The sequence below is a fragment of the Thermobia domestica genome, chromosome 17, assembly GCF_964235325.1.
Source record: "Thermobia domestica chromosome 17, izTheDome1.hap1.1, whole genome shotgun sequence".
NCBI lineage: Eukaryota > Metazoa > Arthropoda > Insecta > Zygentoma > Lepismatidae > Thermobia > Thermobia domestica.
The window spans coordinates 72,946,775-72,959,672 of NC_137470.1; the positions used below are offsets into that span (position 1 = coordinate 72,946,775).

The following is a 12,898-nucleotide window of genomic DNA, read 5'->3' on the forward strand; positions in this document are numbered from 1 at the left end:
ATTTATTTTTGGAAGTAGAAAATTCTAGAAGACACCCTCTAAAACAGTGTAAAAACTTAAAATTTCAAATTAAACGTCGATACATTGAATGGAGTAGCCTCTATGCTTTGCCAAAGTACACGGACGAACATTGAAAACGAATTTCCCATCATGTAAGAGTAATGAAATGATAAAATTCATCGAAATCTCAAATTCAAATTTCTTTAAGGTTACAACTTTTTCTACATTATTTATAGTAGACATTAAAAATACGGTACATTCTACACAAAGTTTGAACCTTAGACTAATACGCCCCGTTATCCTCAAAATTAAGTTTGAAATGGATCCTACGGTCCTATGTAAGCAACCTTTCTTTACACCCAGCATTCCTCACACCAGGTTTTCGTACATCGAATCATGTTCCTCTTGATTTGTCAAATAGACACCATATAGAAAGGTAAAGTTTACTTCATTAAGACTTCAGTGCTAAGAAAATTGCATAACACATAGGCACAGTAATCCAGCAGCTAGGAAAGTCCTGTTGGGTGTTTTAGAGCCAGAAGGTTTGTTTGTTTTACCGAGTTCTACTCAGTGGCGGATTAAGCTTCGTCGGCGCCCTGGGCACAAACTTAATGTGCGCCCTTCCCAAAACAAAAATTGTATTTGCAGTATTTTAAGGCTAATATAAAATTAGTGAACATACTGAAATAAAACACGAAGGATAAAAATCAATAATAAAAGTAATACAAACTATTCATTTTGTATATGTGCTATATGTAAAATTATTTAATGTATTGAGAAATTAAATTCACCACTCACCAGTCATAAATGAAGCAGCTTCCGCCGCACTTTGGTTGCTGCAAACTCGTGTATAAGTTCTTCAAAGTTGATGTGTCCATCAGCCAAAATGTCTGCTTCGATGTGGAGAATAGATAACTCGTTCAGTCTTTTATTACACATGGTTGAACGGAGATGTCTTCAGTCTTTTTAGTTCCGAAAACGAACGTTCAGCTGAACAGTTTGTTACAGCAGTACACAAAAGTATTCTTAATGCAGTTTCCACATTTGGAAATACAGACTGCAACTTTTCTTTCCGTATAAACGCTAACATTTCTGCTGGTGAGTCATAGATACCTCTGGTTTACAGAAGTCCAATAAAATGTACACACTTATTTGGAATTGATGATTCTAGATCAGTTTCATATGCAGTCTGAAGGTTTGCTGCACGTTCAGAAATGACACAAGAAGAGCTTTGCAAAAACTTCCTAAAAACCTTGAAGTTGTCACACATTATTTTATAGCTTTCCTTCTAATTGATTCAACTTGCAATTTATCAAGAATAGGAAGAAACACCTCACCTTTAAATTGTTCTCTTCCTGCTAAAGCAACGTCATTTTTTTCTTACTTCATCGGCTTGAATGTTACGTTTCCTAAACCCTTTATAACTACACTCGTAATCCATATCAATTTTCTCCATGGATTTTTCCTCATAAGAGTCGAACGTGTCACAAAGAGAAGTTATAAAGTTCACAAGTGATTCAAATAAAACATACGATATTGTTAAATCTATGTTGACACTTTGTAATTTCACGATGGCTCTGGAATCTCTGCAGTATATCATTCCAAAAAGTGATCATGAAAGCTGTTTTCAGCCTGTATGGTTGATTAAAGAGGGATAAGGCATCTTTTCCAACTAGATGTTTCTCAAAAGGATCATCGCTTACAGAGTAAGGGTCTGAATTACACTATCCCAGTTTATATATATATACAAGTACAAGCCTCCTCTCGTTCTGATCAACGTGTCTGTGCTAAAGATTTTAGTGTTTTCGTTCCTGGATACATGAAAGAAGCAAGTAAGTTCCAGCGTTTCATTGAACTGGAAAAAAATGTAAATCTTGAAGTATAGTGAAAAAAAGAACATGCTTCCCTGCAACTGCCTGCTGCACTACTTTCGACCAAATTTAAAGAATGAGCTTCGCAGGTCACATAATACTCTTTAAAAATTTATTCCTTTAACTCGAGTCTGTAAACCTGTATATGCCCCGGCATATTGCTGGTGTTGTCGTACAACTGACCTCTGCAATTAGTAAGGTCAATAGAATGACTGGTTAAATTATCTATTACAGCTTTGGATAGATTTTCAGACTTGTGACCTGGATTTGACAGAAACGAAAAAAGCCTTTCAACAGGTTTACATTTTTCATTCACAAATCTTAACACAAGAGCTAACTGATCATTATGCAAAATATCTGTAGTTGAATCAACTATTATGGAAAAATATTTGCTTTGTTTTATGCCATTAATAATTTCTTTTCTCACTCCATCAGCAAACAGTTCAACAACTTCATCACAAATTGTAGAAGACAAGTAGCTTCTATGACCTTTCCGTGTTCCATACCGTTCAATGGGTTCCGCAAAAAATGGATTGAACTCGGCAATAAGCTCTAAAGATATCATGTATTGCCCGTTGTGCAGAGAATTGAATTTTTTCTTGTGACCATGTAAGGGAAGCCCGCGACTTGTCAACTTCTTTACGACAGAAAAAACTCTTAAGACACTGACCTAGTACGTATGTTCTGTCTGAATATGTGATTGAAAATGGTTCTCCAAGGTCCCAACAGATTTCTGCCTTGTTAAGAGTGCCAACTCGCAGTTTTTGTGTTCCTCACAATTTTCCTGTGATGCTAGAATATTTGAAATGTTTTTTCAATCTGAAATGCCGTGAGTTGGGATCTTTGACTTGCCTTTGAACAACCTACATGATGCACAATAAATGGCGCCAGTGCTACACGAATATACCAAATAATACCACAAATTCGATTCGTCATTTACAAGTTTAGGAAAAAAAGCACTCTTATTTAAAAATCTTGTCTTACCTGCTATGAATCTTTGCGATTTAGAAAAATCGTTTTCAGTATTCTGATTAATTCCATGTCTTAGAAGAATGTCAATTGTAGACTCATTCAGACACCACTCGGCAGGATCGTCAGTAATGAAATTTGCACTCCTCCAACGAACTGAGGAGATAATACTTTAAGTGTACTTTCTTCCTCCACTAAACCCACAATATTGTCAACATTTTTATTTTCACAGAGTTCACCCGATTTAACCGCTTCTACTACAGTTACTGAACTACTTTCGGAAATCACTTGTTCCTTCAGCCTAAAAATTACATCCAATGTACCAAGCTTTTTCTGTAAGGTTGCTTCTCTTTCACGCTTTTCGTTTGCAAGTTGACGATAAGCCGCCCTACCTAATTTTGTTCGCTTCATGCTGATGGATTAAAAAAAATCGCAAATGCACTAGCAACCAACTGAATGCACCTGAAAATACAGTACGACAAAAACTAGTTGTATCTTATTAGATATCTGCGAAAGTGTTTATTGCAAAGCACAAATACTCGTCTGTGTATAACAGAAGTAGCTCCGAGTAGATTAATAACACGGTTCAAAAACAACCACTTTTGCGGCCCATAAGAAAGACGCACTGACACTTAACAGCAGTCTCAAAAGTGACCGACTGTATTTTCTTTCGCCTTTTTTTTATATAAAAAAGACTGACTGTACAGGTAATGCGACTATGCGAGTTTCAAACAAAGTCTTCTTTGTCGCCTGGCCATTGGTTTCGCAAGGGTGGTGAGAAATCGACGGTTTATTTACAAAAACAAACCAGCAAGATTGGGTGGGCGCAGGAACGTACGCAGGGGGGGGGGACCTGGGGGTCCGGACCCCCCCCGAAATTTCGACTTTTTAAAAAATTTAGCCTAATTTTAGGGGCAATTTTAGGAATTTTAATATAAAATACCTTATATTTAGTTTGGACCGCCCCCGAAATAAATTTCTGGGTACGCTACTGGGTGGGCGGCTTGCATTATTGTCATTCTAAGCGATAAAAGTCAAAGCACGGATTAAAAAACAAAGTGATTGACGCCTCAATTCGAATCTCAAGGAGGCAGAGCAGACCAAACATTTCTCGATAGCACATAATTACGATACAGCAAGGTTTCTTTCGTATGAAGCGACAGGTCTAAATTGTTACTGTGTACGTAAGACATTTTTTTATATTCTGGAGAAAAGATTTGCCGCCCCTAGGCACGTGCCTAGTGGGCCTATTTAGTAATCCGCCACTGGTTCTACTATCATTAGTGTTTAAAAAAATGGTCACATGTTCTGAATCATGGTCATTATTGCGCAATGGCCGCCATCTTGAATATTCCTTTTGTATTCACTACATTTTTCTGAAATGCATCTAGCTCAAGCTGTAATTGTCGCAAAGTTATCAGTTATACCTCGTTCGATTTGCAATAGTATAGGCTTTTAGGTAACGTTATTCACTTGTCAGTAATACACACGAGAGAGCTTTTCAAAATTTCCCTCAAAATTTTCCCTTTTACCGATTTTTTGTTATTGTTATATAGTAACGCTGGGTTCTAGGCGAGAAAGAAAAATTACATACATTTCCTGTAATGTGATAAATATATGCTGAAAGTTTTATCTTGATTGATTCACTAGCAGAGAAGTAATAAAATATTTTGTATTTCATGATTTTGGTCGCTCTAACAGTCTTTGGATTTAATGAAAGTACTTTTGTCATATAGAAAGACCTGCAGCTCAGACTGTAATTGCCGCAGAGATACAAATAATATCAAGATCTACTTTTAATGATAGAGACCTTTAGGTGGCTTGCCAGAAAAGCGTATGGGAAGGATCAAAAAATGTGGAAAATACTCTTAAAAGTTTCTATTTTTCTCTGTAGCACAGTAAATACAAGAGGAAATTTTTTGGTGCGTAGGTTGGCAGCACTGTTGGAGTCTTGACTATGACCAAAAGCCGAGGTTAACGTCGAAGCCGTCAAGCTCAAATGCTCAAGCAATACACCATTTAATTAGATCCAAAACTCTCATCACCATGTTGAACCGTCAAGGGCTATGCTGCAGTTATGATGATGTACTACGTCAAGATCAAATGCTAGCAAACAGGACTATTATTAGGGCTAAAGGACACCATGTTCCCATATCTCCATCAATAAAACCCAACATTCCTGTTCGAGGTGCGATGGACAATTTCGACAGAGAAGAAGCTACATTTTCAGGAATGTATGGAACACACGACACAGTACTTGTGTTGTTTCAAGACCATCATCTGAGTGATAAACTTAACGTCTCGTTAGAAGAACCTGATAGTCCACAGATATACCTGGGAACGTTTGGCATTGATGTCACTTCACGAACTCTCACTAAAGATATAGATTCCCAAAAACTATTGTACTACACAAAACCAAAAACAAGGTGCAGCATCCTCAGTACTTTCGTTTCTAGCAATGACCTAATTACAGCAAATGAAATAAAGCAGCCACGCAGAAATGTAGATCTCATATGGTTTCTTTCAAAATTTCTTACAAAATCCAACGTACCTCAATTAAATTTCCCTCAGGAAGTTGAGATTCCCTCTAGAAACGCTTTTATGAGTGCACTGTATGAACATCCATCTCAAAAGACCAATACGGGATATACTCCAATTTTACCCTATCCTGCAACTCAGTATGACTCTATTTATACAACAATGTGTAATTTCCAAGATATCTTACACCAATTAAATATCGAAGAGAGTTCACTGTGGTGTGACGAAGGCGTATATCATATAGCTAAAGAAATTCAGCTTCTTCAACCCGAAAAGTTTTCCAACATATTTCTTGGCCTTGGGGGATTTAATCTTCAGAAAGTCGTGCTTGCATGTATGGGTCTATACCTCAAGAGCAGTGGAGCTTTAAAAATTCTTGTTCAGACTGAAACCATGGGTCCACACACTGCTGAAAGGGCTTTAAAAGGAAACCACTATAGCAGGGGAGTTAGAGCAATAGGAATGCTTTGTGAAGTAAATGAAACACTGGAGTGGAAGGCGTTCACGGAACAGATTAACATAACTAAATACGCCGAATTGTTCTCAATAGTAAAACGCATACAGTTACCAGTGTATGAAGAACAAAGTTTATCTAAAGAAACTAAATGTGCTGTCGGAAACCTGAGTGCCATCAGAATGGACTTTGAGAAATTTAGAGAAAGTGGAGCACAAAAAAGTGACATGTTTGCTTATTGGGATCAGTTTGTCTCCACACTTGCTCCTCTTCTCCGAGACTTAATTCGAGCGGACAGAGAAAATAACTAAGACTTGCATGTATGCAGCCTAAGAGAGTGTTAGCCACTTTTCTTCTCATTTGACAGAACAAATTATGCACGGTGGTGTACTCTATATTACTACGATTGCTTAAAACTAGAACAAGAACATCCTCTGATCTATAATGAGTTTAAGAACGGTCATTTCACAGTTCAACATAGTAACAATAGATTTAGCAGCGTTGCATGGGATCAAGCACTAGAGCAACACTACAATAAGCCACCCAAGGTATCGGGAGGCATAATCGGAGTAACCAGACGAAACGAAGCCGTGACAAAACACGATCTTATCAAACATGAGAAAGAAAATATAGCATACTTTTTGAGACTGTTTTGTGGCCTTAATGAAGACTACGAATATGCTCTTCATCATGAGTTTTCGAAGTCTTTAACAATTCAAGAGCAGCAAAATATTTCAGAGATGATAAGTCTTGTGCTTGAGAGAGGAAATCTCTTTTCGAAAGTCGATAGTTGTGGAATTTCTAACATTATAAGAGGAACAAAAATTGATAAAGTAAAAGCTGAGTACTTACTCTCTATACAAGGAAAAGGAGATACTAGCTACAAAAACTTCGTTCAAGAAAGGCTTATTGACAAATCCAAAGGTATTCTAGATCCCATACATAAACAATTTCCAAAGACAAAGAAACACATATCTGCAACCGAGATGGCATTCCAAGAAACAAATAATGCTGCTGAAATAATGCTGAAATAATAATGCTGAAACAAATAATAACAGAACCGGAAATATCTAATTTGCACCACTTCCAGTTTCAATAGGGAGTTAACAAAGCAGATGGATTGGGACGCTGAATGGGATACAGAAAATAGCATCTTGATAGCACGCAATGGTTTTGCACTGCGGAAATCAATTCTGAAATTGAAAGAAATAGTAAAGTTTAGCCACTTTTGGTTTCGGTAGATTGTTGTGGTTAGTCATGATAGTTTGTCGTGAGACGCTTAATCGTTTACAAAATACGTTTGCCTATCTGTTACCGATTTCCATATATCGCGATAATGTTGGAACCGGAAGTAATGGTAAATTTTAATCACTTCCGGTTTTGGTAGTGTTGTTAAATCCTCTTGTGTTGTTTTGAGATCCTGAATCGTTTGTAAAAGAAAAGAAAAAAAATGTTTTGTGCTGTCCTTTTCCGCCGTTTCCTTTATGGCGATAAATGTTGAAACCAAAACTGGAAGTAGCTAATTTGAATCACTTCCAGTACTAAAAGAGAGAGAACGAAGCAAGTGGAACTTACTCTTGAAACGATAAATCCGTTTTCAGAAAACCGATTTCGATATGTGTTACCGTTCTATGGCGATAAACGTTGAAACGGGAAGTGTCTAATTTTAACCACTTCCGGTTTGAATAGAGAGTTAACGGAGGAGATATCAACCATCCTTGGTGTTCTGAATCGATTGCAAAAATTCGCATCACGATATTGCCGTTTTTGCTCTGATACTTTGTCAACATACGGACAGCGACCCTAATGCATAGCGTAGTGCGGAAGTCTAAAAGAGGAATCAGTGTGAAGTTGGCCACCAAGTTTATTTTGTAAATATGTATTTAATTTCTTTTCGAAACAAACTATTTTTTTTTAGAATGTCAATAACAAAGGATTAATTTTGGTATTGAATCGAAATTTGAAAGGGAAGAGGCTCAATACACACATCAAAATACCGATGTATGGTTTTTGATGCATTTATTTTTAGAGAGAGTAAAATGAAAAATTACCCTATTTTACGCAACTAGGTGAATCGTATGATATATACCAATGCTTCACTATCAGTTGATATGCTCCTATAGATTTTTTTTGTGTGTGTGTGTGTGTTCATTGGTTATAGTAGGGGCGTGAATCTACGGCTTACTTGGAATCCGAACCATATGAACTCTCACGAGGAATGAAATTCGGATCTTCTGCACCGAAGACGCTTACGCAAACCATATAGGCAATAGCTTCTAGAATATTTTGTGTTTACATAGCTTAGACATATCCAAATTACTACTTTGAAAAAAAAAATGATAAACTGTAAGAGATCTTTCTCCATAAATACAACACTAACGCCCATCGCTATTGCTTCATTGCATGTATTTACGTTACATGCTATCTTAACAGAAGAAAATCGAATTTACACCTTTCATGTTTTTCTGCATCCCATAATGCATAGGAAGGGAGTTCATATGTAAGAGTACAGTTTTTATACATAACAATAAACTTAACAAGAAATCTCACTATACTTGTTTTCTTCATCCGAAAAAAAAATAAAAAAGTACGGGTCTCGTTCCCCTTTATATTTCCTGGGCTTGAGATTATGCTGGGTAATAGAATAGGCCTACACTGTGAGGATCAATCTTTCATCTTGATCTATGCATTAGCCAATTACGCAGCACTCAAGTCCCGTTTGTGGATCGGAATTAATAGTTGGTTCCGTCCTTTATAATTTCTAAGTTGAATTGTTGCATAAGAGCGAAAAGCACAAAACTTCAAACCCAAATCGATTTTTAAAATTAAATCAGGACATGCTGCAGCTAATACTAGAATATTACTTACAAAATGTGAATAAAATCGTAATAGACATTTTCGGAAAAGTACGTCAGAAGAAAACTCACCCTAAAGTGTATAATACTCCTTTCCATGAGAAATAACTTATGTAATGCTGTGGTACGAAGTGAGCTACTTCTTTCATTAATTCCAAGTATTTGATAATAACTATTGTATCTTCGTAAAAACAACACACACACTCACTCTCTCTCTCTCTCTCTCTAATCCTGCCGTCAAAGCTATTGTCTCTTTTTCTCTCTCTTTCTTATATTGTCTTCATCGCTAAATAGAGTTATGACCTAACACCGACAGTACAGGAAGTTTTAAACGAGTAACACATTTCAAAACTCCTATACTAGATAAAGATTTCAAGTTTTTGTACTTTACCCGTTAATATATTGTACAGATCAATAACATAGATATGAACTTGGGTGCTTGAACTCCTCTTTATAACGTTGTGTGTACGCCACTGGAGGTTCTTGTGTTCAATTTGAGATGCCATTTATGAATCTTTGATTAAATCTGTGCTGAGCAAATGTATTTAATTGGAATTCCAGTATCACGTGAACAAAGACAAGCAACATACTGCAAATACCGAAAAAAAAGTGCTCTCAGCAATCGGCATTTTCGTTATTCAGCTTTCTTTACAAGAAATGGAAAGATTAGCTTCAAACTCCTCTTCCGCACGAGCTGCAGATTACTAGACAGTGGTCAGTGGTATCGGGTTACTTAGAGGGATGCAAAAAGAAAATTCCTAGGAAGGTCGAAGCAAACGACATCCCACACTCTCTGCCTCATTCGCAAGGGGGAAAAATTGCGGTATGGGGTTGTATGGGTGCAAATCATGGGCGTCTCTGGCAGGGGGGACGGGGGGACGCGTCCCCCCAATATTTTGAAATACGAAATATTCAATATTTTATTTTAATTTAATTTATTTAGATACTCACTAGCAGTTAGATCATTTTCTTTGATGTCCCCCCCCCCCAAATTTTACATGCCAGAGACGCCAATGGTGCAAATGGTATGGGTGATTTACGCTTTATTTAAAGAACAGTGACAACAAGTTTTGCAACAACATTCTGAAGACCCATCGTCCTCCAAGTGCGGAAAAAATGGGTCTCCCTCCGCAATATATCTTCACACAGGATAATGACCGCAAGCATACAACCCTACATACTCGGCTCTGGTTGTTATATAACACACCTCGTTGGATGGAAACACCACCACAATCACCCGATATAAACCCAGGCCAGAACTTATGGCACTGCTTGGAACAAGACATTCGCAAACTGACATCTCTAACAAAAAGGACGTGAAAAGTTTATTAGTAGCAGAATGGGGAAAATTTTTTCGTAAGACCACAGACAGCTTGCTGCGTGCCGAAGAGATTGTGTGCAATCATCAAAAGTAATGGAATACCTACCAAGTACTAAGAATGGTAACAATGTTTAAAAAAATGTAATCATTCTAGACTGCCCAATACTTTTTGGTGGCAATTGTGATAGGTTTATTTTATTTTATTTTACTTTTTTAGTTTTGTTCCCTTGATAGAGTTACTGCTTTGTTTCTCCCATCTTACACGTTACACGGGATAATACATAAGCTGGGAGTACAGTGAATGTTCGTTTATTATTACATTTTCCTTGCATTTCATACAATGACATGTTACATATTTTGACAGACCAATACTTTTTTGAGCCACTGTACGTGCCCTCTGACAATCATGCAGTAGGTACCTCTTGAACGACTGCAACGCTGAGAGTACTTGGTTCTCTCTTTCATGTGATTACGATGTTGCCAGATCTTCATAACCTTAGCATTATTAACTTCAGCCCAATGACTCTGTTTTCGTCAATAGACTAAGTGAAGTGCAAGACGAATCTGAAATTAGTTTTTTTTTTTTTTTTTAATTGCCGTAGTCAGTAAGATTATCCGAAATGCCGTTACTTTTTAGATTGCAACACTTCTCCCACCCAAACCCAAAAGAAACTTTTAGAATCCGTAATTTTAAACAAATTTAACAATTTATGTTCCCAACATTGTCGATTTTCACATGCTAGGAAAGAGCTTTACTTTTTAGCTCATGGAAGATTTGGTTCACTTCCGGAAAAGAAATAACATCGAAATCTCACAGTGTAGGAATAGCATTGTTTCCATCGGTGGTGGTCTTTTTTGACCGACTTCTATGACGCGGTTACCTCCTGTTTCGCAGAATGCTTTATGAGCGCAAAACTTTGCCAACTTTAGTCATTTCTGTTTCGCAGAATCGCATGAAATATTATGGTAGCACCTCAATATTAGACCTAAAACACCAATATAAATCTAAAAGATGTGCGGTTTGCAATAGAGCCTTGTCGCACAAGAGCAATCGTGATTTACTACAACGAGAACAAATTACAGACGCACAAATAAATAAATAATAATTTGCATTGAACAATAGTGGCATGAACCTTAATAAATTTAGTACATAGTTGCAAGATTTTATAACACCTTCTCTTCAGTGGATTGTAATTTCATCTATTCAAATGAATAGAATGAGATTCTGCATTAAAGTACGAAATAAGGCCAACCTCAACAGATCTAAACCTTCTCTTAAGAATCCGAGTACGACTGTCTAAACGTCTTCAAAATTTTCTTCGCAAAATTAAATTGTCTGCTTCCAGCAGCCGCACTCTGGAACTGTTCTTGCTTCAAAAGTAGAATGAATCTGTTTATATAGGGATGATTTATTTCTACTTCCTATTAAACTTGAAATGCTTAACCTCGGCATTGTTTGTTCTTTTTTCGCTTCTGTTATCAAATGTGTTTCTTATTGCCCTGAAACACTTATAAAAATATAATTAGTATAAAGTAAGGAGTCAAATAATAATCCAATAAAACAAAAGTAAACTTTCAAATGTGCTGTATTTATGGGTGGAAGGTTGCATTCGGTTCGTCAACATAGTTGTCCGCCAAGTAGTCGAGAAAAACCTCTGTCTCCGGGATGTTAGGTACATCGCCTTGTGTATATGGAAATGCATAAGGAATGCCTTCAAAAGCAAGTGGAAGTGCGTCTGCTCTCGTAACCTATTTCCTCACATTATTATCAGGCTTGTAAAGTGGAGCCAACCCAATATTTTGTACCAGTTTCCGTATAGATTGAGTAAAATGAAGCAAACGAATGCGTAATGTCGCTTACTCAAATGGTTCTCTCGTAGCGTTTATTGACGCTTGTTCAAAATCAATCATAAATTCTTGCACATGAAACTGGAAATCTTAAGCTTTTTTCTTCATTTGCTGAAGCATGCATGTGTACAATGACTTTTGGCAGTGACAATGTACAGTGATTTTCAATTCGCAATATGCAGAAGAGGAGTGGAAATTATATCTGAAATGCTTTCCGTGCAATGTATATAAATATGAAAATAAGACTTGGACGAATTTTAAATGTTCCATCCATCACTATCGTTTTTTTCCTTTCTCAGTAATTTAGGAAATGATTTGTTTGTTTCTTACAATTTGTATGTGATTACAATGTTACGATGGAATCAGCTTCTTAAGATGTAATACAGATATCGGCGTACTTCTGGTGCAGTGCAGGCAGGCTTTCCACAATCTTGTAGAAATAAAATATAAATAAATAAAACAGGAACACTCCATGACGTACAGAACAACGAAAAAGGTACGATCTCGAAATTTTTTTCTTCTTGCAAAAGAAGTTAATGATGATGCATGGTTATCATGGAAAAATTCTTACATATGTTTATTATTTTGGTGGTTTCATCTTCATTTGCAGCCTTATTTTTTTGGAACAAGTTAGTGCAGGGCAAAAATAAGGTAAAATTATAAAGAAACATAAGAACGGGTCCGTTGATAATACATAGTAGCAGACGCTCACTGTAGTTATTGTTTTTCTTTTTTTAAGTTTAAAATCTGACAAGTTTTGGATGATATATTTGAATAGCAGTATGTTAGTAATTCGAATTTTTCTGCTTTTCAGAACCATCCGTAAGAGCGGAACTCATGGAGCAGATCCCCAACATAGCAATATTTTGTCATGAAGTGAAAGATAAGCTCAGTAGTGTAATACCAACACACCTTCTTCCCCTAGTAGTCAAATTCCTGACGGATACAAATAATCAGGTAAGAAGGCAGTAAAATTTTAATTATACAAAAGTTGTTCAAAAAGAACTGAGAAATTTCGATTCGACATTTTGCATTACTGCGT

The 12,898-nt window shown here is 36.6% G+C and overlaps 1 protein-coding gene across 6 annotated transcripts in view; it reads left to right on the forward strand.

Moving 5' to 3' along the window:
- LOC145673727 (serine/threonine-protein phosphatase 4 regulatory subunit 1-like) overlaps window positions 1-12,898 on the forward strand; it is a 608,213-nt gene that overhangs the window by 350,964 nt on the left and 244,351 nt on the right. For all 6 annotated transcript variants that reach the window (XM_081743442.1, XM_081743440.1, XM_081743443.1 and 3 more), the window contains one exon: window positions 12,671-12,813. In XM_081743442.1, the coding sequence (XP_081599568.1) occupies window positions 12,671-12,813 (143 nt within the window). The remainder of the gene's footprint in view (window positions 1-12,670; window positions 12,814-12,898) is intronic.